Genomic DNA, 27558 nt, shown 5'->3' on the forward strand with positions numbered 1-27558 from the left:
CCAAAAAATAGCTATTTACCAGTGGGCTCACTACTACGGTTGTTCAATGGAAACTCAGCCAGTGGTAGAAAAGAAGACCAATCCTCCTGGTTATCTGAACCAAAATATCTGAGGTAAGTTTCCTAACTTAGGTTTAGGCATTCAGTCTGGCCATTAGTTTGAGGATGGAACACCAAAGAAAAGTATATATGCAACACAAGATGGCCTCCAAAATGTAGATACAAATTGGATTCCCTGATCTGACGTCACATCGGAGGGAACCCAATGAAGCTTCACAATTTCAGTAATAAACACCTGAGCCAGCGTTTAGGGGTTAGGGAGAGTAGGTAAAGCAAAAAATCTATCCATTACAACTAAGATAACAGTTTTACCAGAGGACGAAGGAAGATCCATAATGAAATCCATGGATAAATGAATCAATGGTTGATCAGGAAAGGTCAATGGCAAAAGAGTCCCAGATGGACGAGTATGCAGGGTCTTGGAATGCGCACAGACACAACACGAAGACACAAAGTCAACTACGTCTGTACGCAACATTGGTCACCAGAAATTATGAGAAATGAGGTTCAAGGTAGCCTTACCCCCTTGGGCAACCAGCCAGAGCCGAGTCATGATGTGCCTTCAACATTTTAAGATGCAGATGAACAGTTACAAACAATTTCCCTGAAGGACCAGCACGGGCGTCCTCTTGAGTCTGCAATGCCTGCCCCTCAAGTTCAGAACACACTGAGGAGACCACCACTCCTTCTTGCAATGAAATCCCATTCAGCACAGCATCTCCTAAGAGTCAGGATGCAGAGCTTTCACTGGCAGGACAGAGAGGGTCTGGCCAGGATTTATACGAAGAGCTAACGACCAGATCATAAGCAACTGAAATGGAGCTGCATGTTTCTGTTTCTGGCCAGCATAGAAAGGGTCATTAGCCTCTTCAGCACCAAAGGAAACCAAACTGATTTAATATGGGATCCAAATAAACAGGGTAAATGGAAGATCAGATATTCACAATAGCCAGTGATCTTCTACTCCCAGATGTCCTAGGTTGGCGTGACGCACTTGTGACACATCATACTATATATGATGGGCTGTGGGTCCATAATACCATATATAATGGGCTGTGTAGTCATTATGCTATATATATTGGGCTGTGGGACCATCATGCTAGAAGTAATGGGCTGAAGGGCCATCATGCTATTTATAATGGTCTGTGGGTCATCATCATATATATAATGGGCTGTGGGGCTATCATACTATATGCCAAGCAAGAGGTTCTGGGGCCATTATAGTATATTGCCCTGTGTTCATTGGCAAACAGCTTGAGCTCAGTGAGGTTTGATGGAGATCGTTTGTGAACAGCAGTTTTCAGCTCTTTCCATAGATTCTCGATTGGATTCAGGTCTGGATTTGACTTGGCCATTCTAACAACTGGATACATTTATTTGTGAACCATTCCATTGTAGATTTTGCTTTATGTTTGGGATCATTGTCTTGTTGGAAGACAAATCTCCGTCCCTGTCTCAGGTCTTTTGCAGACTCCAACAGCTTTTCTTCAAGAATCGTCCTGTATTTGGCTACATCCATCTTCCCATCAATTTTAAACATCTTCCCTGTCCTTGATGAAGAAGAGCAGGCCCAAACCATGATGCTGCCACCACCATGTTTGACAGTGGGGATGGTGTGTTCAAGGTCATGAGCTGTGTTGCCTTTACGCCAAACATATCATTTGGCATTGTTGCCAAAAAGTTCAATTTTGGTTTCATCTGACCAGAGCACCTTCTTCCACATGTTTGGTGTGTCTCCAAGGTGGCTTGTTGCAAACTTTAAACGAGACTTTTTATGGATATCTTTGAGAAATGGCTTTCTTCTTGCCACTCTTCCATAAAGGCCAGATTTGTGCAGTGTACGACTGATTGTTGTCCTATGGACAGACTGTCCCACCTCAGCTGTAGATCTCTGCAGTTCATCCAGAGTGATCATGGGCCTCTTGGCTGCATCTCTGATCAGTCTTCACCTTGTTTGAGATGAAAGATAAAGAGGGACGGCCGTGTCTTGGTAGATTTGCATTGGTATGATACTCCTTCCATTTCAATATGATCGCTTGCACAGTGCTCCTTGGGATGTTTAAAGTTTTGGAAATCATATCCAAATCCGGCTTTAAACTTCTCCACAACAGTATCTCGGACCTGCCTGTTGTGTTCCTTGGTCTTCATGATGCTTTCTGTGCTTAAAACAGAACCCTGAAATTATCCAGAGCAGGTGCATTTATACAGAGAGTTGATTACACACAGGTGGATTATAGTTATCATCATTAGTCATTTAGGACAACATTGGATCATTCAGAGATCCACAATGAACTTCTGGAGTGAGTTTGCTGCACTGAAAGTAAAGGGGCTGAATAATATTGCACGCCCCACTTTTCAGTTTTTGAATTTCCACAAAAATTTAAAATAACCACTACATTTCGTTCAACTTCACAATTGTGTGCCACTTGTTGTTGATTGCAGGGCAATGATGCTACAGATAATGGGCTGTGGGTGGTCATAATACTATTTGCCAAACAAAATGCTGTGAGGCCATCATACTATATGCCAATGGAATGTGGGCCCATCTTGCTATATGCTAAAGGGCTGTGGGGCCTTCATACTATATATAATGGGTTGTGGAGTCATCAATCATACTATATACAATGCCTTGTAAAAGTATTTGGCCCCCTGGAATTTTTCAACCTTTTCACACATATCATGCTTCAAACATAAAGATTGTGAAGTTGAGCGAAATTTTTTTGGCTATTTTAAATTTTTTGTGGAAATTCAAAAACTGAAAAGTGGAGCGTGCAATATTATTCGGTCCCTTTAACTTAATACTGTCATGTCGGACACGGTTCGCACCAGGTTGTCCGGCAGACAGCGGTAATACCCCATCCTATCACTTTGTTCTCAGCGGCGCCAGTTGGTCTTCTGATCCGGCTTGGATTGGGTTACCAGGTTGTTAGTCTGGGTGAGGGCTTAGCCACGCCCCCTGCCTTTAAATTGTCCTGTGTGACTATGGGCGTCGCCGACTATAGCTCTTGCCTTATGCTAGCGTACCGGTCTGAAGGGGGCATCTTAGGAGCATACAATATCTGGTGTAGTATATTCCGTTGATGCCATTATTTCCTCCCTGCGTGGTATTAATTGGTTGCCCTTGCACCTTTTTGTTTTCTCTTGTGTGTACGCGGTGTAGTGCGTTTCCCTTACCCTTGTCCATACTTATTTGTGGGGTCTGGTGTTTGGTCTCTTCACTGGGTGGAGGGTGGTGGGTTCAGCTTGGGGCTGGACAGGAGACAAGGACAGGGTGGAGGCCCAGGCAGGCACACCTTCAATGTAAACCCTGGGGTGAGGGAAAGTCAGGGTTTCCTCTAGTCTGAGGGACACCGCAGGGGCCCCGGGGTTCAGCCTAGAGTTACCTAAGCTTCCCGTGACATTATAGTCGGCCCAAGAATTAGTTACCATGGATCCTATAGTCTCCTTAACCAAATACCTGGAGGCTCTGTCCTTACAGGTCACTGAACTGAGGGGGGCGGTCCAGCAACAAGGCCTGTCAGTTCCTGCTGTACAAACGGAGGCAGCAGTCAGGGCAGCTGAACCCAAGTTACCTCTCCCTGAACGATTTTCTGGTGATCGCTGTAAGTTCGTTGTATTTCGTGAATCCTGCAAATTGTATTTTCTTATGCGTCCACTCTCCTCAGGAAATGAGGCTCAGCGTGTGAGCTTGGTAATTTCCTTGCTGAGTGGTGATCCACAAGCATGGGCTTTTTCACTACCTTCTGATTCACCTGCATTTCAGTCTGTAGACCTTTTTTTTCTGCTCTTGGTTTAATCTATGACGATCCTGACAGACTGGCGTTAGCAGAATCTAAAATACGCTCTCTGCTCCAGGGTGAGCGACTGGCAGAGGATTACTGTACTGAATTTCGTCGCTGGGCTGTGGACACTCAGTGGAATGACCCTGCACTAAGGAGTCAATTTTTGCATGGCGTTTCTGGAAGGGTTAAACAGGCTCTGTTAATGTATGAGACTCCCGCCTCTCTGGTGGCTGCTATGGTGCTTGTAGTACGCATTGATCACCGCTTTCGTCAGAGTTCGCAAGAGACTTTTCCTGTGGGGGGGGCAGTTTTTGGTGAGGCTACTTCGGGTGAATCCGTTGAGCCTATGCAGATTGCTGGTATATCACATTCACAAAGTAACAAGCATAAATGTCCCTTGCCCAGAAAGCAAGGGGTTTGTTTTTTTTGTGGCAAGAAGGGACATTTTATTAATGCCTGCCGGCTGGTACCTAAGCAGGACGCGCCAGCAGAAAACTGCTAGGCTCAGAGAATTTGGAGGAGTCTAACCTGAGCTTTTGCATATTCTCCATACTGGTCTCCCAGTGTATGCTCCCTGCCAAGGTAGTAGTCGGGGGCCAAGAGCTGTCGATTACTGTATTTGTTGATAGTGGTTCAGCTGCAAATCTCATATATGAGAGATTCGCGCGGACAGCGGGATTGAAGGTGGAGAAGCTGCCTAATCCTATCCGGGTGGTTACCATCAATGCCTCCCCACTCTCACAAGGGGAGATTAAAGAGTTTGTGGCTGATGTACAACTCCACATTGGGCTCTTACACTCTGAGCGGGTAACATGTAAGGTGCTCAGTAATTTACCTGCTCAGGTAGTTCTGGGGTTTCCATGGTTGTCTTTGCACAATCCGGTGATTGATTGGAAAACCCAGGACATAATTCAGTGGAGCAGAGATTGCCAGAAGAGTTGTCTGGCCACTTGTATTTCCGCGGTGACTCCCAGCATCCCGGAGCCACTGCTGGACTTTGCAGATGTATTTTCTGAAAAGGGTTGTTCAGAGCTGCCACCGCACCGACCCTTTGACTGTGTTATTAGGTTAAAGCTGGGAGCCAAGTTACCAAAAGCCCGGATGTTTAATATCTCAGGTCTGGAGAGGCAAGCTCTCAAAGAATACATTGCAGAAAGTCTAAGCAAAGGGCACATTAGGCCTTCATCATCCCCATTGGCGGCGGGTTCTTCTTTGTCAAGAAGAAAGATGGCGGATTACGCCCGTGTCTGGATTTTAGGGAACTCAACCAGATTACGGTTCGTGACCCATACCCAATGCCACTCATACCCGATTTGTTCAACCAGGTGTCTGGTGCCAAATGGTTTTCCAAACTTGACCTCAGGGGGCATACAATCTCATAAGAGTCCGTCAAGGGGATGAATGGAAGACGGCATTTACCCCTGAGGATCATTTTGAGAATTTGGTGATGCCATTTGGGTTGACTAGCGTGCCAGCAGTATTTCAACATTTCATAAATGATGTCTTTTCTCATCTTTTGGGGAAATTTGTTATCATATACCTTGATGACATTCTTGTTTACTCACGCGACCGTGATACACACATAGAGCATGTTAGGCAGGTATTACAGTTGCTCAGAGAGAACAAGCTCTATGCCAAGCTTGAGAAATGTGTATTTGTCATCCAAGAATTACCTTTTTTGGGTTATGTTATTTCTGCCTCAGGGTTTAAAATGGACACCGCTAAGGTGCAAGCGGTGCTGCATTGGGATAGGCCTGATAATCAAGGCGCTTCAGCGGTTTCTAGGTTTTTCCAACTATTATAGGAAATTTATTAAGAATTTTTCTATAATTGCTAAACCGCTCACCGACATGACTAAAAGAGGTACTAATTTTTCTGACTGGTCTGATGCGGCGGTGTGCGCGTTTGAATTCCTCAAAAACAGTTTTGCTTCAGCTCCCATCCTGGTTCAGCCTGATGTCTCCCTACCATTTACCGTGGAGGTGGATGCATCTGAGGTGGGAGTGGGGGCGGTACTGTCTCAGGGCCCATCCTTGGGCAAATTGCATCGGTGTGCCTACTTCTCCAAGAAGCTGTCGCCTGCTGAGCGCAATTACGATATTGGTAACAGGGAATTGTTGGCCATCAAGTTGGCATTTGAGGAATGGCGACACTTCTTGGAGGGGGCTGTCCATCAGATTACTGTTATTACAGACCATAAAAATCTGCTTTATTTAGAGTCTGCTAAACGCCTGTCCCCCAGACAGGCTCGCGGGGCGTTATTCTTCACCCGGTTCAATTTTTTTGTGACCTACCGACCAGGTTCTAAGAATACTAAGGCGGACGCCCTATCCCGATGTTTTTCAGGGGAGAGCCATGTGAGGAGCCGGTGCCTATCCGTCAAAAGGGTGTTGTAGTCTCGGCTATCACAACAGAAGTGGAGGCAGAGATTGCTGAGGCTCAGGAGGAGGTACCGCCGGGTCTGCCTCCTAATAAGTCGTTTGTGCCATTACACCTACACTTAAAAGTGTTAGGGGAACATCATGATACTGTCCTGGCAGGCCACCCAGGGGTTAAGGGCACTCTGGAACTTGTATCACATCATTTTTGGTGGCCCAAAATCTGGCAGGACGTGGCCTCATATGTGTCTGCCTGTACCACGTGCGCACTGGCCAAGACATTACGTTCCCATCCTACTGGCATGTTGCATCCTCTCTGTGTGCCCAGTAAGCCATGGACTGAGATTTCCATGGATTTCATTACGGATTTGCCCTCCTCGGCTGGGAACACGGTCATTCTGGTAATAGTTGATCGGTTCTCTAAAATGTCGCATTTCGTTGCTTTGCCTTCTTTGCCCAATGCGAAGACCCTTGCTCAGGTATTTATTCGCGAGGTGGTCAGACTTCATGGTGTCCCGTCTGACATTGTATACGATAGAGGTACACAATTTGTGGCAAAATTTTGGAGAACGTTTTGTTCACGTCTAGGGATCAAATTGTCTCATTCTTCGGCTTTCCATCCTCAGTCGAATGGGCAGACTGAGCATATGAACCAAAACCTGGAACAATACTTACGCTGTTTTGTGTCTGACAATCAGGAAGAGTGGTCGGCGTTTCTTCCTCTGGCTGAATTCGCAATAAACAATCATTCAGGAATCGTCTGGGGAATCTCCTTTTTTTTGTATTTATGGTCAACATCCCCAATTCTGTACCTTGCGCCAGGGGTGCTCGGTTGACGTCCCTGAGGAGGACCAGTTGGGAGCACAATTGTCATCCGTTTGGAGGAGAGTAAAGCAGCGCTTGCTGAGTGTAGGGTCTAGGTATAGACGTGTGGCTGACCGTAAACATGTGCCAGGTCTGGACCTGTGTGTGGGTGATTGGGTATGGTTGTCTACAAGGAACATCAAACTCAAAATACCATCGCTTAAGTTGGGTCCCAGGTTCATTGGTCTGTTTAGGATCTCCGCAATTGTCAACCCTGTGGCATTTCGTTTGGAGTTACCTGCCGTATACAAGATACATAATGTGTTTCACAAGGCGTTACTTAAAAAGGTCATGGGTTCTGTGGATGTTTCTCCTGTGCCACCGCCTCCCGTCTTGGTGGAGAGCACGTTGGAGTTTGAGGTGTCCAAGGTGGTTGACTCTCAGGTAGTGCGTCGCACTTTACAGTACCTGGTTCACTGGCGTGGCTATGGTCCAGAGGAGAGAACTTGGGTGCCGGCTTCGGACATACATGCAGACCGACTGGTTACGATGTTTCATCGCAGTCATCCGGACAAGCCAGGCCCTCGTCATTGTGAGGTTCCTGGGGTCCCTCATAGAAGGAGGGGTACTGTCATGTCGGACACGGTTCGCACCAGGTTGTCCGGCAGACAGGGTAATACCCCATACTACCACTTTGTTCTCAGCGGCGCCGGTTGGTCTTCTGATCCGGCTTGGATTGGGTTACCAGGTTGTTAGTCTGGGTGAGGGCTTAGCCACGCCCCCTGCCTTTAAATTGTCCTGCGTGACTATGGGCGTCGCCGACTATAGCTCTTGCCTTGTGCTAGCGTACCAGTCTGAAGGGGGCGTCTTAGGAGCATACAATATCTGGTGTAGTATATTCCGTTGATGCCATTATTTCCTCCCTGCGTGGTATTATTTGGTTGCCCTTGCACCTTTTTGTTTTCTCTTGTGTGTACGTGGTGTGGTGCGTTTCCCTTACCCTTGTCCATACTTATTTGTGGGGTCTGGTGTTTGGTCTCTTCACTGGGTGGAGGGTGGTGGGTTCAGCTTAGGGCTGGACAGGAGATAAGGACAGGGTGGAGGCCCAGGCAGGCACACCTTCAGTGTAAACCATGGGTTGAGGGAAAGTGAGGGTTTCCTCTAGTCTGAGGGACACCGCAGGGGCCCCGGGGTTCAGCCTAGAGTTACCTAAGCTTCCCGTGACAAATACTTTGTTGCTCCAACTTTTGCTGCGATTACAGCTGCAAGTCTCTTGGGGTATGTCTCTGTCAGTTTTGTACATTGAGAGACTGAAATTCTTGCCCAGTATTCCTTGGCAAACAGCTTGAGCTCAGTGAGGTTTGATGAAGATTGTTTGTGAACAGCAGTTTTCAGCTCTTTCCACAGATTCTCGATTGGATTTAGGTCTGGATTTGAATTGGCCATTCTAACAACTGGATACGTTTATTTGTGAACCATTCCATTGTAGATTTTGCTTTATGTTTGGGATCATTGTCTTGTTGGAAGACAAATCTCCGTCCCTGTCTCAGGTCTTTTGCAGACTCCAACAGCTTTTCTTCAAGAATCGCCCTGTATTTGGCTCCATCCATCTTCCCATCAATTTTAAACATCTTCCCTGTCCTTGATGAAGAAAAGCAGGCCCAAACCATGATGCTGCCACCTCCATGTTTGACAGTGGGGATGGTGTGTTCAGGGTCATGAGCTGTGTTGCCTTTACGCCAAACATATCGTTTGGCATTGTTGCCAAAAAGTTCAATTTTGGTTTCATCTGACCAGAGCACCTTCTTCCACATGTTTGGTGTGTCTCCAAGGTGGCTTGTTGCAAACTTTAAACGAGACATTTTATGGATATCTTTGAGAAATGGCTTTCTTCTTGCCACTCTTCCATAAAGGCCAGATTTGTGCAGTGTACGACTGATTGCTGTCCTATGGACAGACTGTCCCACCTCAGCTTTAGATCTCTGCAGTTCATCCAGAATGATCATGGGCCTCTTGGCTGCATCTCTGATCAGTCTTCTCCTTGTTTGAGATGAAAGTTTAGAGGGACAGCCGGGTCTTGGTAGGTTTGCAATGGTATGATACTCCTTCCATTTCAATATGATCGCTTGCACAATGCTTCTTGGGATGTTTAAAGTTTTGGAAATCATATCCAAATCCGGCTTTAAACTTCTCCACAACAGTATCACGGACCTGCCTGTTGTGTTCCTTGGTCTTCATGATGCTTTCTGTGCTTAAAACAGAACCCCGAGACTATCACAGAGCAGGTGCATTTATACAGAGAGTTGATTACACACAGGTGGATTATAGTTATCATCATTAGTCATTTAGGACAACATTGGATCATTCAGAGATCCACAATGAACTTCTGGAGTGAGTTTGCTGCACTGAAAGTAAAGGGGCTGAATAATATTGCACGCCCCACTTTTCAGTTTATGAATTTCCACAAAAATTTAAAATAACCACTACATTTCGTTCAACTTCACAATTGTGTCCCACTTGTTGTTGATTCTTCACCAAAAATGTACATTTGGTATCTTTATGTTTGAAGCATGATATGTGGGAAAAGGTTGAAAAGTTCCCGGGGGCCGAATACTTTCGCAAGGTACTGTATAATGGGGCTAAGGGGCCATCACACTATATATAATGGGCTGTATCGATATTATACTATATATAATGAGTCTAATGGGTTATCAGGTGATCGCGGGTCACTGTTGGGTTGACATTACAACCAGAGGTCTCCAGCAGACCTCTATGGTTGTCACTTCTGGATTGCTATGAGCACCGCCCAGTGTTCGGCGCTTATAGAAAGTGAGTAATTTTGCTACACACTAGCGATATGATCATCGCCTGTATGTAGCTGAGCCGATCGGACAAGTGCAGCTTCTATTCTGCCATGGAGAGTATTGAAGCATTTAAAAAGTAAGAAAAAATGTTTTAAAAAATATTAAAAAAATATATAAAAGTTCAAATTACCCCCCTTTTGCCCCATTCAAAATAAAACAATAAAAAAAAATCAAACATACACATATTTGGTATCGCCGCATTCAGAATCGCCTGATCTATCAATATAAAAAAAGAATTAACCAGATCACTAAACGGCGTAATGAGAAAAAAAATTCAAAATGCCAGAATTAGGGTTTTTTGGTGGTCGCAACATTACCTTAACCCCTTCATGACTGGAGCTTTTTTCGATTTTTCGTTTTCGTTTTTAGCTCCTCTCCTTCCCAGAGCCATAACTTTTTTATTTTTCCATCAATATGGCCGTGTGAGGGCTTATTTTTTGCGGGATGAGTTGTACTTTTGAAGACATCATTGGTTTTAGCAAGTCGTGTACATGAAAATGGGAAAAAAATTCCAAGTTTGGTGAAATTCCAAAAAAAGTGCAATCCCACACTTGTTTTTTGATTGGCTTTTTTTCTAGGATCAATAAATGCAAAAACTGACCTACTGTTATGATTCTCCAGGTCATTACGAGTCCATAAACACCAAACATGTCTATGTTCTCTTTTATCTAAGTAGTGAAAAAAAAATTCCACCACCGGAGCCCACCTCCAAGCAGGGGAGTCTGACTGCTGACGTACTATCCCGTCAGCAGTCAGAAAGGGGTTAAAATACAGTAACGAGCGATCAAAAGCATCGCATCTGCACCGAAATTGGATCATTAAAAATGCCAGCTCAGCGAGCGAAAAATAAGCCCTCACCCAACCTGAGATCAGGAAAAATGGAGACGCTATGGGTATCGGAAAATGGCACAATATTTTTTTTTAACAAACTTTGGAATTTTTTTTCAACACTTAAATAAAAAAAAAAACTTGACATGTTTGATGTCTATGAACTCGTAATGACCTGGAGAAACATAACTGCAGGTCAGTTTTAGCATTTAGTGAACATGGTGGAAAAAAACAAAAAACACTGTGGGATTATACTTTTTTTCAATTTCACCGAGCTTGGAATTTTTTTCCCGTTTTCGAGTACATGACATGATAAAACCAATTGTGTCATTAAAAGTACAACTAGTCCCACAAAAAACAAGCCCACACATGGCCATTTTGACCAAAAAATAAAAAAGTTATGGCTCTGGGAAAAAGGGGAGCAAAAAATGAAAATGCAAGACCAAAAATACCTCTGGTCGTTAAGGGCTTAATGGGCCATCATATATATAGTGATGTTCAGGGTCCATCATAATATATATAAAGTGGCTGGGGGTTATCGTACTGTATGCATAGGGGCTACGGGGCCATAGAGGGACTAAGGGGGCATCATATTATATATAGAGGGGCTGAGGGAGGGTGGTTATACTATATACAGAGGGGTTGTGGGGTCATCATAATATATTTTATAGGGCCATCATATTATATATAAAAGGGCTGAGAACCATCATAAAATATGAAGATGGGTTATGGGGACACCATACTATAAATAGTGGTCTATGGGAGACATAAAACAATAAATACAATAAGTAGCTGTGGGGGTCATAATTCTATATATAGGGAGTTGTGGTGGTCATAATGCAGTATTTGGAACTGTGGGGAGGCATAATACTGTGCATAATGGGCTGTTGGGGGCATAATACAATCTATAGGGAGTTGTGAGGGCCATAATACAGTATAAAAGGTGCTGTGGGGGCATTTAGAACATTATTTGCTTTAAATGGGGGCATTGTTAGTTTTGATTGGGGCTCTCATGTGCACTATTACTTTTTTGGGGGTGTTGTTATTTAAGGGAACACTTGCTTGAAGGGGGAACTTAGGATAATATAACCTTCATAGTCACATATGGGGCATTAATATTATTCTATGTTGCACAGCAGGGGCATTCATAATTTCTGTCCCTTAAGCTAGCATGCAGTCTCTGTAGCATTTTTGGGGAGGGGTAAACAAATCAAAGTAAGGACAACATAATTTTTTAATTTTTGGGATCACTGTTCATGCAGCAAGAGTAGGCTGGATGAGGCATTTGTATAGGTTGGGAATAGAAAGGGACAGTGCTGTAAATGTGAGAAGTCAAACATCTTTGTGTTTTTATTTCTGCAGAGGATTCCTTGCTGGAGAAGTTGTCATGTTGGTCTGAGCCAAATGAAAAACACGTGAAAAGTGAATGACTGCATCAGAAACAATGTCAGCTGTAAGTCACTATATTGTATATACCTGAACTGTAATCTCTTACATGCATGACTGATATCTACAGTGGGGAAAAAAAAAAAGTATTAAGTGTTAGGTTCCTGCCTCTGCACAGGAGGGAACTTGAGCCTTGCCTTCTGGGGTCTCCTATTCCTCTCCAGCCAGAGAGGAGGCTGCTCAGCAGAGACATCAGTCCCAGCTCCTTGCCCAGGATAATGCTAGGCATCTGGCTGCTCCTTCTGGCTCTACTATTGTATCATGCATGAGTCAGCAGCAAGCAGACACTCCTGGGACTAAGTCCTGCTTTTCCCCTACTGAGCATGCCCATGCGACGACCTCTCATTGGAGGTCGGAGGTCACGTGCTCAGGTCCTGTTGCTACTCTAATTGGACCACCAGGAAGGTCCCGGTAGGCTGCAGCTATAAAAGGTTCGCATGGTTGCCCGGCCATGCGCTAATATAGAGATTTACTCTTTTGCTATAGTGGTGTGCATGATGATGGATGTCTGAATCTGGTGAATGACTCATTATTTACTCCCTCCCTTTGATACACATGTGACTTAGGGTTCCAGAGTAGAGTCAGCACCGAGTACTGGCACTGCCTAGTGCCACAGTGCACTCAGCATTCTCTAGTCTATTAGCGCCTGAGGGCATCAGTCACCACTTGGCTCCAATACCGCTGGTACTGCAGCGTCTATCAGAGTGGCGCCGTGCGCAGTTTGGTGCGCTTTCCAGCGCTAAGCTTACAATGGTTAGTGGCATCCGCCAGGGTAGACGTTGTATCCGCTCAAGGCGTTAAGCTATACTTTGTCACGCCCTGTGATGCCTAACAGGGCGCGCATTATACACCAGGTTGCCTCCACGGAGGTCCCCGCAGACCTTGCCTCACTCCCTAAGCACTATCAGCAGTACGCAGATGTGTTCTCCAAGAGAGCGGCAGAGACTCTTCTGCCGCGCCACCCCTATGACTGTCCTATAGACCTCTTGCCTGGTGCTGAGCCTCCCCAAGGTTGTGTGTATCCCCTGTCTCTCCCAGATACAGAGGCCATGTCACAGTATATCAGGGAGAATCTGGCAAGGGGATTTATTAGGAAGTCGGTGTCACCAGCAGGGGCGGGATTCTTTGTTCAGAAGAAGAGTGGAGAATTGCCACCTTGCATCGATTACAGGGGTCTTGATGCCATCACCATTAAGAATAAATACCCACTGCCCCTGATATCGCAACTGTTCGATAGATTGCGGGGAGTGAGAGTGTTTACCAAACTCGATCTGCTGGGGGCTTACAACTTGATACGTATCCGTGAGGGGGACGAGTAGAAGTCGGCTTTTAATACCAGGGATGGCCATTATGAGCATCTGGTCATGTCCTTTGGCCTCTGTAATGCCCCAGCCATCTTCCAAGACTTTGTAAATGATATTTTCCGAGATATGCTTTCCTCTTGGATGGTGGTCTATCTGGATGATATCCTCATCTTCTCTCCAGATATGGAGTCCCACCGGAGAGAGGTTTGCAAAGTCTTCGACCGCTTACGGGCGATCTCCCTCTATGCCAAGTTGGAGAAGTGCCTGTTCGAGCAGGAATCCTTGCCTTTCTTGGGCTATATCATCTCGGCCCAGGGTTTGGCTATGGATCCTGCCAAATTGCAGGCGGTAATGGACTGGCAGAAACCCCACTCTGTCAAAGCGGTGCAGCGCTTCTTGGGGTTCATAAACTACTGCCGCCAATTCATTCCCACTTCTCCACCTTGGTAGCTCCCTTGGTTGCCCTCACCAAGAAGGGACCCAACCCAGGTTGTGGTCTGAACAGGTCTCCAAGGCCTTCTCCTCCATCAAGACCCATTTTGCCGGCGCTCCCATTCTCCACTGCCCAGATGTGGATAAGCCATTTATCTTAGAGGTGGATGCCTCTTCCGTCAGTGCCGGAGCGGTTCTTTTTCAAAAAGACGCTCAAGGTCAGAAGCATCCGTGCTTCTTCTTCTCCAAGACCTTTTCGCCGGCAGTGAGGAACTATTCCATCGGGGACAGGGAGTTGCTGGCAATGAAGTTGACCTTCTCGGAGTGGAGACATCTCCTGGAAAGGGCTCGCTTTCCCTTCCAGGTGTTCACTGACCACAAAAACTTGGTCTACCTGAAGACAGCCCAGCGGCTAAATTCTCGCCAGGCCAGATGGTCGCTTTTTTTCTCCCAGTTTCATTTCACCCTTCATTTTTTGTCTGGTGAGAAGAACGTCCAGACCGATGCTCTCTCTCGCTCCGTGGTGTCATCGGAGGAGGAGGAGGCAGAGCCTCGCTTGATCGTCCCAGCCGAGAGCCTGAGGACCGTGGGTCCGGTTGCTCTAGATTCGGTGCCCCCGGGCTAGACTTTTGTCCCTGCCCATCTGCGACCAGAGGTCCTCTCTTGGGCTCATGTGTCCAGGGTGGGTGGACACTTTGGAACAAGACAGACAACCGACCTCCTGGCGAGAACATATTGGTAGCCGTATATGTCTCAGGACATTGGAGACTACATTCAGGCATGCGTCTCCTGTGCCCAGTACAGGTCTCCCCAGCAATGACCTGCTGGGCTACTTTGCCCCCTGCCGGTGGCAGACAGGTCCTGGGAGATGGTCGGCATGGACTTTGTGGTGGGTCTGCCCAAGTCCAGGGGCAGCACGGTAATCTGGGTTGTCACCGACCATTTCTCCAAAATGGTGCATCTGGTGCCTCTATAAAAGGTTACCTTCCACACAGGGCCTGGCAGCGCTGTTTATTAAACATATCTTTTGCCTTCATGGTCTGCCGGACAAGGTAGTCAATGACCGGGGCCCCCAATTTTTGTCTCGGTTCTGGAGAGAACTCTGTAGTCTGCTCAGCATTGAGCTGAATCTCTCCTCGCCTATCATCCCGAGATGAACGGGTTGGTAGAGAGGGCCAACCAGACCCTGGTCACATACCTACGACACTTTGCCTCAGCAAAGCAGGATGACTAGGCATCCCTGCTACCATGGGTGGAGTTTGCACTGAACAACACTGTGGCCAATTCCATCGGTCAGACCTTATTCCTCCTCAATTATGGCCAGCATCCTCATGTCCCTGTTCACTTACCCGTGTCTTCCACCAATTCTAAGGTGGCAGACTGGGCGGTGGAAGCACGCGACTTTTGGGACCGCACTCAGGATGCCATCCGGGCCTCCAAAGAGAGAATGAGGGTTTTTGTCGACGCACACTGGCGCCCTGCTCTGACCTTCTCCTCTGGCGACTTAATGTGGCTCCCCCACCCATAACATCAGGCTGTGGGTCGAGTCCACTAAGTTCCCACCTTGCTACATTGGTCCTTTCAAGGTCCTCAAACAGGTCAACCCTGTGGTCTACCGGCTGGTCCTTCCCCCACACCTGGGTATCACTGATACCTTCCACGTTTCCCTCCTTAAGCCCGTCTACATGTCCCGATTCTCCAAGTCACCTGCCGGGACATCAAGCTTGTCCTCGGGCGAGTTTGAGGTGAACGCCATTGTGGGCTCCAAGGTGGTATGTAGAAAAAAGTATTATCTGGTGGATTGGAGGGGTCATGGCCCAGAGGATCGAACCTGGGAGCCGGTGTAGAACATCCGAGCTCCACTACTCATTATGACCTTTGAGTGTAGCTAGGCTCAAGGGGGAGGGGGGCCTAGGGGGGTAATGTTAGGTGTCGGATTCCTGCCTCTGCATAGGAGGGAACTCGAGCCTTGCCTTCTGCGGTCTCCCATTCCTCTCCAGCTGGAGAGGAGGCTGCTCAGCAGAGACGTTGGTCCCAGTGCCTTGCCCAGGCTAATGCTAGGCATCTGGCTGCTCCTTCTGGCTCTACTATTGTTTCATGCATGAGTTAGCAGCAAGCAGACGCTCCTGGGACTAAGTCCTGCTTTTCCCCTACTGAGCATGCCCGTGGGATGGCCTCTCATTGGAGGCCGGAGGTCATGTGCTCAGGTCCTGTTGCTGCTCCAATTGGACCACCAGGAAGGTCCCAGAAGGCTGCAGCTATAAAAGGTTCGCATGGTTGCCCGGCCATGCGCTATTAAAAGAGATTTACTCTTTTTCTATAGTGGTGTGCATGATGATGGATGTCTGAATCTGGTGAATGACTCATTATTTACTCCCTCCCTTTGATATGCATGTGACTTAGGGTTCCAGAGTAGAGTCAGCACCGAGTACTGGCACTGCCTAGTGCCACAGTGTACTCAGCATTCTCTAGTCTATTAGCGCCTGAGGACGTCAGTCACCACGTGGCTCCAATACTGCTGGTACGGCAGCATCTATCAAAGCCGCACAGTTTGGTGTGCTTTCCAGTGCTAAGCTTACACTGGTTAATGGCGTCCACCAGGGTAGACGTTGTATCTGCTCAAGGCGGTAAGCTATGCTTTGTCGCGCCCTGTGACGCCTAACAGGGTACGCATTATACGCCGGGTAGGGCGAACTCTGTGAAGTAACAGAGTCTGCTCTGGCACGCACCAGGATAGTGGTTCCCCGCCCATGTCCGGCTACCTTCTGTTATATTCTGTTCATCATTGTCTAGCAGCAGTTAACACCTCTGCTTAGTGGACCCCGGACTGCGAACACACCTAGCTGCTACGTACTTTTAATTAGGTGCGTTCCGTCAGTCCGTAACATTAAGTCAGCCACCAATTGTGCAAGTTCTCGCACTTAAAAAGATGAGAGACCATTATATGGTCACTGTGTGGTGGTAATATTGGTCTTTCTAATAGTGTGTTTAATTTTTTATTTAGTAACACAGGGGATAATCTCGGGGGAGTAGGCGGGATATTTGCCCAGGACACAGACACCAGGGACCACTGTTGGTCTGCTTAATGCCGTGGTTCAAGGTGTCTCCCAGTGTTTAGATATCCCAAGGGACCCAGATTCGGCAATTCTTCATGTCAGCTGTTAAATTGAATGCTGGCATGAAGAACATGTAAAATACTAGCTCCCTGACCTCAATTCTACTCATGCCTTTAAGGCTTGAGTACAAATAAATGTTTGACCTCCATCATTTCCAGGGTCAGGGTAACATCAAGAGGGTAATCAGGTCATCTGAAAGTGCTACTGACATCACTCATGTGATACACATAAGTAAGTCCACCTCCTGCACCTGCAATGAAGTAAGCTTTCCAATTGGAGATGAAGATTCAGAATCTTTTGTGGGGGGGGACTTGTGAGTGGACAGAATGAAGGGAAAGTGTAAGGGGACATTTTAAAAGGGGAGTGTAAGGGGACAAGATGGGTAGAGAAAAGTCTTAGGGAGTAGAGACTAGGTGGTGTTAAGGGTCAGTATGGAAAGAAGGCATCAAGAAAGTGACAATATGTAAGGGAGAAATGTGAGGGGATTGCACAGTATAGAGACTTGGTAGTATATGGCGGACACAATGTGTGGGAACAGAGTGAAGAGGGGTCATAGTATGGAAAGGGGGCAGTGTGGAAGGCGAAAATACTTAAGGGGAACCTGTCATGTCTCCAAATGCTATTAACCTACCGATACAGTGTTGATCAAAATCCCACAATGTCTGCTATTTCAGCTTTCTTTTATGCTCGCTTTCTAACTGAACATGGACAAAACAGAATTCATCATCTTTCCCCCATCTCACTGTTTTGTAATGAATTCCAAGGATTGTAATGAATAAGAAATTGCTCACACGAGAATTGAATAAAACTAAATTGATTTACTTAATAAATGATAAGATTAAATAACAAACAATATAAACAATAAATGCATATGAATCAGAAAACAAGCATTACATACACTACATTATTAAGGAAGAAAGTCCTTCAATCTGTGTCCATCTCCGTATTGTCTCTGTCTGTTACATCTCCCCTCTGATCTCTATGTGTGTCCCCCCTCCATGTATATCTGTGTGCTCTTTTATGTGTATCAACTTCTTTGATGTCAACAAGGTATGAAAACTGAAACTGCCTCCAATTAGGGTAAACATCTCCTGGGAAAGCTCTATAAAACTAACTCTCATCTTTGGATGTCAAAGATCCTTTTGTTAGAAGATGAGTGTAAATGACCTGATCATTTACATTCCTTTGTTTAGAAAATAAGTGTTAAGATAATAAAAAACAGTTATTTGCCCTGTTTGGACAGTTTGAACAAGTTCCAATGATCTGACCTTCAGGAAAGGTTATCAGAAGGATATATATTACCATATCAATAATTAGTAAAATAATTAATTGGAGTGTTGAAACCATTAAAAATAACTCGTACTATACACTCACTCTACCCCTCCACCAGACCTATCCATCAATGTCAATGGCTGCTCACTTTCCCCAGTCCCGCATGCTCGGTGCCTCAGGGTGATCCTCGAATCTGCCCTTTCTTTCAAGCCACATATCCAAGCCCATGTGTTGTGAGTTCATTCTCTGGTTCACCAGTTGTGAGTTCTCCTTCCAGGCTCCCTCTGGTGGTAACAGGAGGTAGTGAGGCTGATTTGATCGGTGGAGATCTGCCACCTGAGAATGAGGATGACGATTGGACCTCAGGAGTCTCAGATTGGATTTAAGACAGCCGACGCCCTATTCAATTGCTGGTGATTCCTTCTGGTTTGTCAGCTCTTGGTTTTCAGCTCTATTCCAGTCATCTAAAGTGAAGTTTTCTGCTAATGTTCACACTTGATTTTGTTAGTCTATTCAGTTTTTTGTGTGGTCATCGTGCCCTGGCTGGGGACTGTGCTGAATTTCCACTCTTATTTATCAGTATTTTGCCAATTTGCTTTTGTCCCTTACTAGTTTGGTCTCTTTTTGCTCTGTCTCAGAATATTTCAGAGTGCTGATATAGTGGGAGAAGTCTAGTGACTTCAGAGTTAATTTTGCTATCAGAAGTGTTGGACATTATTTTTGTAGGGTTTTTTGCAGGTTGCAGACAGTGTCTTTCCTTTCCTTTCCTTTCTAGCTAGTTTGGGCCCCATCGTTTGCTCAGCCAATTTTCCTGCCTGTGTTTGTGCCTTCATCTTGTTTCACTGTCAATACATGTGTGGGGGCTATCTATTCCTTTGGGGTCTGCTCTGGGGCAGTTAGTTTTCCCCTTTTCATTCTTCAGGCTTATTTAGTCCTCCGGCTGTGACGAAGCGTCTAGGAACATCGTAGGTACGCTCCACGGCTGTTGCTAGTTGTGTGGTAGGATAAGGGAACTGCAATCTGCATAGTTACCAACCTCTCTGGTTTTCTGTGACTTAGCTTGTTTTGCTTTTTTCTCCTCGGTGACCCATTCATAACACCCTTGCCTCCTCCTGCCAACTCAAACTCAAAAATATTTCCCAGATCCGTGCATTCCTTGACGATGAAACCACAAAAACACTAGTGCATGCCCTTATCATCTCCCGCCTCGAATACTGCAACCTCCTACTCTCTGGCCTCCCCTCTAGCACTCTGGCACCACTCCAGTCCAGTCACACAAATATTGCCCCAAAAAGAATCATGCCATCATGTATATCATGAAAAAACATGCCACAACTATAATTTGATCACTGTTGTGGAGCTAGTTATCAACCAAACCAAACACAACAGAATGGCATGTTAAATAAAAATTAATTTTTATTAAACAACATTAAAAAAAATTACTCAAAGAAAAGGTACTGGAAAACATAATAATAAATGAGGGACACACACCATAGGAATCCACCAAAATACAATAACCAGATTTTAGTCTACAATAGGCTGATAAGGAATTGGATTTACTGCTGAATAACAATTAGTATACCTGCAACCCTGAATATAAATAAGTTACTGCTAAAGTGCTCCATTGTGTTCAGGAAATATTACAGCTTAATCCCCTTAATGAGACAACAGCATAGCTGATATAACTACATACAATTCAGATAATAATCAAAGCCAAAATCAGCATACCAAAGATCAGGTTGGTGGAATTCCCCAGACGTCCCGCTGCCCCGACGAGCGTTTCGCACTGCTTCTTCGGGAGGCGTGTCAGTGAAGGGGGCTATCTAGTTTAAATAAAGCAGCCACCAATATCATTTGATATCGCTAATGAACTTCAGCTGTTACAATGAGAAGACGCTAACCCACAAGCCTATTACAGCTTCTGCACAAGGCAGGAAGTGCCGCCTGGATATAAGCAACCCTCCGAACATGTGAGAGCGTGAGTAATCCTCCACGTGGGCAATGTAAACACAGCACTAATGCTCAGCAAATAGCAATCCTCATGTAAGATCACATGACAATCCCTTCACAAGGTCCTACTCGGATCAAGTCTTATTTATATTCCAGAGCCAATAGGAAACGAGGACTATAGCCATATGACCACTTACTCAAGGTCCTAAATCCAGCATGATTCTTAATAAATTTCTATGCTAGTTTACAAATACCTCGTTTAAGATCATAATAGCAGTTATTAACGAAGAATTTAATTACTTATAAAATAGTTATTCCTACCATAAAGGCATTTATAAAAAGGGGGAAAGATATCCAATAAGAAAAGGCATTTTCGGTGCATACATAACAAGAAGGGCCGCAATAAATAGGAAAGGCATCATGCGATCACACAACCTAAACAGTCTCCGGATTAATAAAGTCTGGAAACCGCAGGTGGCTCTAGATCACGTTTTGCCAACCCGCAGACCCTCATGGAACGTATGCGCTCTGCCCTCATAACCCTAATAATGGTGCAATTTGTGCAAAATATAATATGACTTTTCCTATAACATAACCTAATTATCCCTATTGTGATTGAAACACATGAAATATAATTAACAATCATGGGTCCTAATAAAAAGCTATCTAAAAAAGATAGTCAATATAAAGTGCTTGTATATTAAACCATGAGACAGGTCCCCTTAGAGACCAACGTGACACCACAATAATATTAATGCAATGTAATACCACCATCAAACGGAAACAATAATAAAACAAATTTAAAATTTGCAAAAAATGCAAACATACAAAAATGAAGGCAGTTTTCACTAATATGGGAAAATATTCTCATATATTCCGATTTATAAATAATCCATATAATTAATTCTCATTAGACAAAATCTTTGGCCTTCTCATATCTTGAAAGCTGATTCCAACCACTGGCAGCTGCTTCCAATCATCAATGGTGAAAATACCCCAATACCACTAAAATGGGAAAAATGGGAAAAATGAAAAATAATTAAAAACATAATAAAACATAAAAATAAAAACAAAAAATCAATATATAAAATGAGAGAAACACCGCCCTACCCCATACTTCCAATAATTCATAAGAATGCGCCAAAACCAGACGTTTCGTTAAGCCCTTGGGGCACTAAATTCCCCAACCTGAAAATCCATTGGCACTCTTTTTTAGCCAATCTTTTGGGCATATCCCCCCATCTAGGTCCAAGGTCAACAACATCAATCCCTTTTACAGTCAAAAGTCTAGAATTACATAAATGATACTTTTTGAAATGCCTCTGGAGCGTCTTTAAAGAGGAAATATCTGTAACAGATATTGCTTTGTAAATATCAAGACAATGCTCACGAACTCTAACGTTCAATTCTCTGCTTGTCATCCCAATATAAATTTTCCCACATGGGCATTCAGCAAAATATATTACACCCTTGGTAGAGCATGTAATATGGGCCCGGATGACAAATTTTCTAGAATGATCGAAATTATGAAAACAAAAACTTTTTTTCATATTGGCACACCCTTTGCACATCCCACATGGGAAAAAAACGCTATGTTCCCAATTCCTATTTGTCTTCGTTCTTCCCTTAGGATCATAGAAGTTGTGGACTAGTATATCCCGCAAATTGGGGGCTCTCTTGGCTACTAATGATGGATTATTTGGTAAAATTTGTTTCAAGATCGAATCAGTGAACAAGTTCTGCCAATGCTTCTCTAAGATTTTCCTCAATTCATTCCACTTATTATTGTAATTGGTAATAAATCTTACCTGAATATCCTCCTCATTGCAAGAAACAATGGGTTCATTCTTATGCAGCAATTGTTCTCTCTTTGTCGCCTTAGCCCTCATATAGCCCTTTTTAATGGCCCTCTGGCTATAACCGCGATCCAAAAAACGCTTTTTTAAAATCTCAGATTGTTCCTCAAAATAGGGTTCTTCCGAACAAATCCGCTTTATTCGCAATAACTGTCCAATTGGTATGCCTTGTATTGTAGATCTTGGATGGGCCGATGAGGCATGTGGTAACGAATTAGTAGATGTTGGTTTGCGAAAAACATTTGTGGAGAGACAGCCATTAGGGAGCACTGCAATGGATAAGTCAATAAATTCAATTTGACGCCCGAATTTGTACGACAACATGATATTCTGATCATTGTTATTAAGTTGGCTCATGAATAGCTCAAGATCCACAACCGAACCCTCCCATATAAACAGTATGTCGTCAATATAGCGGATCCAATTATAGACCCGATCGACCCCATGTATCATGTCTCCCTGAAAAACCGACCACTCCCATGCCCCCATAAAAAGATTGGTGCAAGAGGGGGCACAAGAGGCCCCCATAGCAGTGCCCCTCTGCTGCAAAAAAACTTTCCCATCAAAAATAAATGCATTGTGTGTTAGAATAAATTGAAGTAATGACAAGATGAAAGATGACATCTCATCATCAATATTACTTGATCGAAGATATTTTTCAACTGCATTTAATCCATCACAATGCCTAATTGACGAATAGAGAGCCTCGACATCCGCAGTCACGAGAATCATCTCTTCTGTCAACTGGATATTCTCCAAATGACTTAGTGCAGCAGTGGTATCTTTAATAAAGGAGGGCAATTGATAGACTAGTGGTTTTAAAAAATACTCGACAATCTCACAAATGATTTCACATAAACCCTCGTTGGCAGCGATAATTGGTCTCCCCGGCGGATCCAAAGGATTCTTATGAACCTTCGGAATTAAGTAAAATGTCGCTAATCTCGGGCTAAGTTTTTCATGAATTTCAACCAGTTTTTTAGGGATGACGCTGTCTTTATAGGCTTGAATCAAAATTTCCATCAGTTCACTCTTAAACCCACCTAATGGGTTGTAATGAAGTAATTTGTATTCAGATGGATTCAATAGGAGCTTATAAGCCTGTGCCTCATACATAGTGTTAGGCCAGATAACAATATTACCTCCTTTATCGGCCATTTTGAAGACAACATCATCCCACTAAGGCTAGTTTCACACTTGCTTTTTTTTGCAGCGCGTTTTTCCCGCAAAAAAACGCATTGAAAAAACGCATACAAAAGCATACAACTGCTGCGTTTTTTTCAAGCATTTTTATGAGCATGCATGAAAAAAACGCAGCGTTTTTATGCGTTTGTATGCGTTTTTAGTGCGTTTTTACCGCGTTTGCATTTTTTTCCAACATTAGTTGGCCCCTCACACTAACCCAAACCATGACTTTACTAACCCTAACCCTGACCCTAACCCTAACCCTAACCCTGACCCTAACCCTAACCCTGACCCTAACCCTTAACCAAACCATACTTAACCCTAACCCAAACCCTAAACCCTAACTAACCCTAACCCTAACCCTGACCCTAACCCTTAACCAAACCATACTTAACCCTAACCCTAACCCTGACCCTAACCCTAACCCTGACCCTAACCCTAACCCTAACCCTAACCCTGACCCTAACCCTTAACCAAACCATACTTAACCCTAACCCTGACCCTAACCCTAACCCTAACCCTGACCCTAACCCTTAACCAAACCATACTTAACCCTAACCCTGACCCTAACCCTGACCCTAACCCTAACCCTAACCCTGACCCTAACCCTTAACCAAACCATACTTAACCCTAACCCTGACCCTAACCCCAACCCTAACCCTGACCCTAACCCTTAACCAAACCATACTTAACCCTAACCCTGACCCTAACCCTAACCCTAACCCTGACCCTAACCCTTAACCAAACCATACTTAACCCTAACCCTGACCCTAACCCTAACCCTGACCCTAACCCTTAACCAAACCATACTTAACCCTAACCCTGACCCTAACCCTGACCCTAACCCTAACCCTAACCCTGACCCTAACCCTTAACCAAACCATACTTAACCCTAACCCTGACCCTAACCCCAACCCTAACCCTGACCCTAACCCTTAACCAAACCATACTTAACCCTAACCCTGACCCTAACCCTAACCCTAACCCTAACCCTTAACCAAACCATACTTAACCCTAACCCTGACCCTAACCCCAACCCTAACCCTGACCCTGACCCTTAACCAAACCATACTTAACACTAACCCTGACCCTAACCCCAACCCTAACCCTGACCCTAACCCTAACCCTAACCCTAACCCTGACCCTAACCCTTAACCAAACCATACTTAACCCTAACCCTGACCCTAACCCCAACCCTAACCCTGACCCTGACCCTTAACCAAACCATACTTAACCCTAACCCTGACCCTAACCCCAACCCTAACCCTGACCCTGACCCTAACCCTAAACCCCTAAAGTCCATGGTTAAAAAAAAAAACGCATGTGCAAAAAAACGCATACATGAGCATGCCAGTGCGCATGTATGCGCATCCATAGGCTATAATGGCCATTTTTAGCGCAAAACATGCGCATATGTGCGCATGCGCTTTTTTGCAGGGCCAAAAAATGCAACATGCTGCGTCTGGAAAATCCAAACGCACACCCCAAAAAAACGCAGCGCATGAAAATCGCATACATGCGCTTACCAGCGCGCAGGTATGCGCACCCATGTTAAATATAGGGGAAAAAACGCATGCGCAGGTATGCGTTTTTTTCCAGCGCTAAAAAACGCAAATGTGAAACCAGCCTTACATAGCTCATCAAGTGCAATTCTTTCAGATCTTGACATATTGTTAAATCCAATACCCTTGGACCTGCTTAATTTATCAATATCCATCGCAACCATTTTTGTAAATGTCTCCACAGCAGGAACCGAAGTAAGAGGCGGAAATTTCTTTGATCTATTAATCAATTTCATAGGGAAGTTGTTACTTACTGATGGGGTATTTTCCTCAATCAAGGATTCCAGAATCCCCAAAGCCTGTTGCTCCTCATTACTAGACAGCATTTCATCAGCATTGTTCTTGGAATGAAATTTCTTTAAAACCAATTTTCTAGCAAAAAGGTTCAAATCTTTCGTGACGGTAAATTGATCTAAATTACATGAAGGAGAAAAGGTCAATCCCTTATATAGGACACTCTCTTGTGCCTCTGTCAATAAATGTGAAGACAAATTAATCACCTTGACAGAATCTTTCTCATATTTCCTTTGAGAAGAATTCTTTTTATAAAATTGCCTTGTTCTGGGACTATACCTCCCTTCATAATTCGATCCACCACCTTCGCTCAGAGATGAAGAGGATACAATAGATGAGCTTCTTGATATATTCCCTTTTGCTAATTCTTTCTTAATTTGCCACCGGAAAATCTTATTGGCCTCAAAATCACCAAGGTATCTCTCATATTTCTTCTGTTTATTCAAACTGATGGTGGCCTCCCATTTTTCTACATCTTTTTCTAAAGCAGTAATCATTTCTTGAAACTTATCACTACTTAATTCTTGTTGGAGAGATTTTTGTAAGGTCTCAATTTCCGTCTCAGTCATTTTAAGTGATGAGACATTTTTTTCAATAATGATATTCATAAATTCAAGGGAACAAATATTTGCTGCCTTAATCCATCAGTTAATAAGGCCCTCATCTCCAAAATCAAAAGTGGGAAAGATGTTTATCCTTAGCCCCCTAGGGATAATTTTTTGGACCACATAGTTTTCCAATGTAATCTTGGTCTACCAAATTTTGTTTTTTTTTGTGCAAAACATTCTTATATTTTCTCACATTTTCTAGTTGGTTATTGGAAGTAAAAGTGGAACTTGATCCAGTACCCTTCTTAAAAATATTAGAAGCCTTAGTTTGCCAGGAACTCTCCTTGGCCTTGAAATCCATCTCAGAGGGCTCTGTTTAAACAACAGTATAAACAATTAAGTCACAAGAATATTGCCCCAAAAAGAATCATGCCATCATGTATATCATGAAAAAACATGCCACAACTATAATTTGATCACTGTTGTGGAGCTAGTTATCAGCCAAACCAAACACCACAAAATGGCATGTTAAATAAAAATTAATTTTTATTAAACATTAAAAAAAATTACACAAAGAAAAGGTACTGGAAAACATAATAATAAATGAGGGACACACACCATTAGAATCCACCAAAATGCAATAACCAGATTTTAGTCTACAATAGGCTGATAAGGAATTGGATTTACTGCTGAATAACAATTAGTATACCTGCAACCCTGAATATAAATAAGTTACTGCTAAAGTGCTCCATTGTGTTCAGGAAATATTGCAGCTTAATCCCCTTAATGAGACAACAGCATTCTTGATGTAACTACATACAATTCAGATAATAATCAAAGCCAAAATCAGCATACCAAAGATCAGGTTGGTGGAATTCCCCAGACGTCCCTCTGCCCCGACGCGCATTTCGCACTGCTTCTTCGGGAGGCGTGTCAGGGTAGGGGGCGATCCAGTTTAAATAAAGCAGCCACCAATATCATTTGATATCGCTAATGAACTTCAGCTGCTACAATGAGAAGACGCTAACCCACAAGCCTATTACAGCTTCTGCACAAGGCAGGAAGTGCCGCCTGGATATAAACAACCCTCCGAACATGTGAGAGCGTGAGTCATCCTCTACATGGGCAATGTAAACACAGCACTAATGCTCAGCAAATAGCAATCCTCATGTAAGATCACATGACAATCCCATCACAAGGTCCTACTCGGATCAAGTCTTATTTATATTCCAGAGCCAATAGGAAACAAGGACTATAGCCATATGACCACTTACTCAAAGTCCTAAATCCAGCATGATTCTTAATAAATTTCTATGTTAGTTTACAAATACCTTGTTTAAGATCATAATAGCAGTTATTAACGAAGAACTTAATTACTTATAAAATAGTTATTCCTACCATAAAGTCATTTATAAAAAGGGGGGAAGATATCCAATAAGAAATGGAATTTACGGCGCATACATAACAAGAAGGGCCGCAATAAATAGGAAAGGCATCATGCAATCACACAACCTAAACAGTCTCCGGATTAATAAAGTCCGGAAACAGCAGGTGTCTCTAGATCACGTTTTGCCAACCCGCAAACCCTCATGGAACATATGCGCTCTGCCCTCATAACCCTAATAATGGTGAAATTTGTGCAACTATGCTGTTGTCTCATTAAGGGGATTAAGCTGCAATATTTCCTGAACACAATGGAGCACTTTAGCAGTAACTTATTTATATTCAGGGTTGCAGGTATACTAATTGTTATTCAGCAGTAAATCCAATTCCTTATCAGCCTATTGTAGACTAAAATCTGGTTATTGTATTTTGGTGGATTCCTATGGTGTGTGTCCCTCATTTATTATTATGTTTTCCAGTACCTTTTCTTTGTGT

At 44.1% G+C, this 27558-nt stretch overlaps 1 protein-coding gene across 2 annotated transcripts; it reads right to left on the reverse strand.

The window, feature by feature from the left end:
* Positions 1-20514: 20514 nt before the first annotated feature.
* Positions 20515-26091, reverse strand: LOC141093129 (uncharacterized). 2 transcript variants are annotated; one of them, XR_012232988.1, is made up of 3 exons: positions 25093-26091; positions 22044-22360; positions 20515-21240 (listed from the first exon to the last, which is right to left on the reverse strand). XR_012232988.1 is itself a non-coding variant. In XM_073579604.1 (2 exons), the coding sequence occupies exons 1-2, from the start codon at positions 25738-25740 to the stop codon at positions 22229-22231; spliced, it is 780 nt and encodes a 259-aa protein (XP_073435705.1). In that variant the 5' UTR covers positions 25741-26091; the 3' UTR covers positions 21932-22228. The 2 variants fall into 2 exon arrangements, 1 of the variants encoding a protein (XP_073435705.1); XM_073579604.1 differs by lacking the exon at positions 20515-21240 and having other exon boundaries at positions 21932-22360.
* Positions 26092-27558: the final 1467 nt, after the last annotated feature.

The sequence above is a fragment of the Dendrobates tinctorius genome, unplaced genomic scaffold (genome assembly GCF_039654945.1).
Source record: "Dendrobates tinctorius isolate UK_male_01 unplaced genomic scaffold, ASM3965494v1 ptg000062l, whole genome shotgun sequence".
NCBI classification, from domain to species: Eukaryota; Metazoa; Chordata; class Amphibia; order Anura; family Dendrobatidae; genus Dendrobates; species Dendrobates tinctorius.

Excerpts from the sequence above, each read along its gene's own strand:
- LOC141093129 (XM_073579604.1), bottom strand. The coding sequence starts at position 25,740 with ATGAATATCATTATTGAAAAAAATGTCTCATCACTTAAAATGACTGAG. Across the intron at positions 22,361-25,092 it reads TTGAGGAAAATACCCCATCA|TGCTCCCTAATGGCTGTCTC; the intron begins GTAAGTAACAAC and ends TATCCATTGCAG.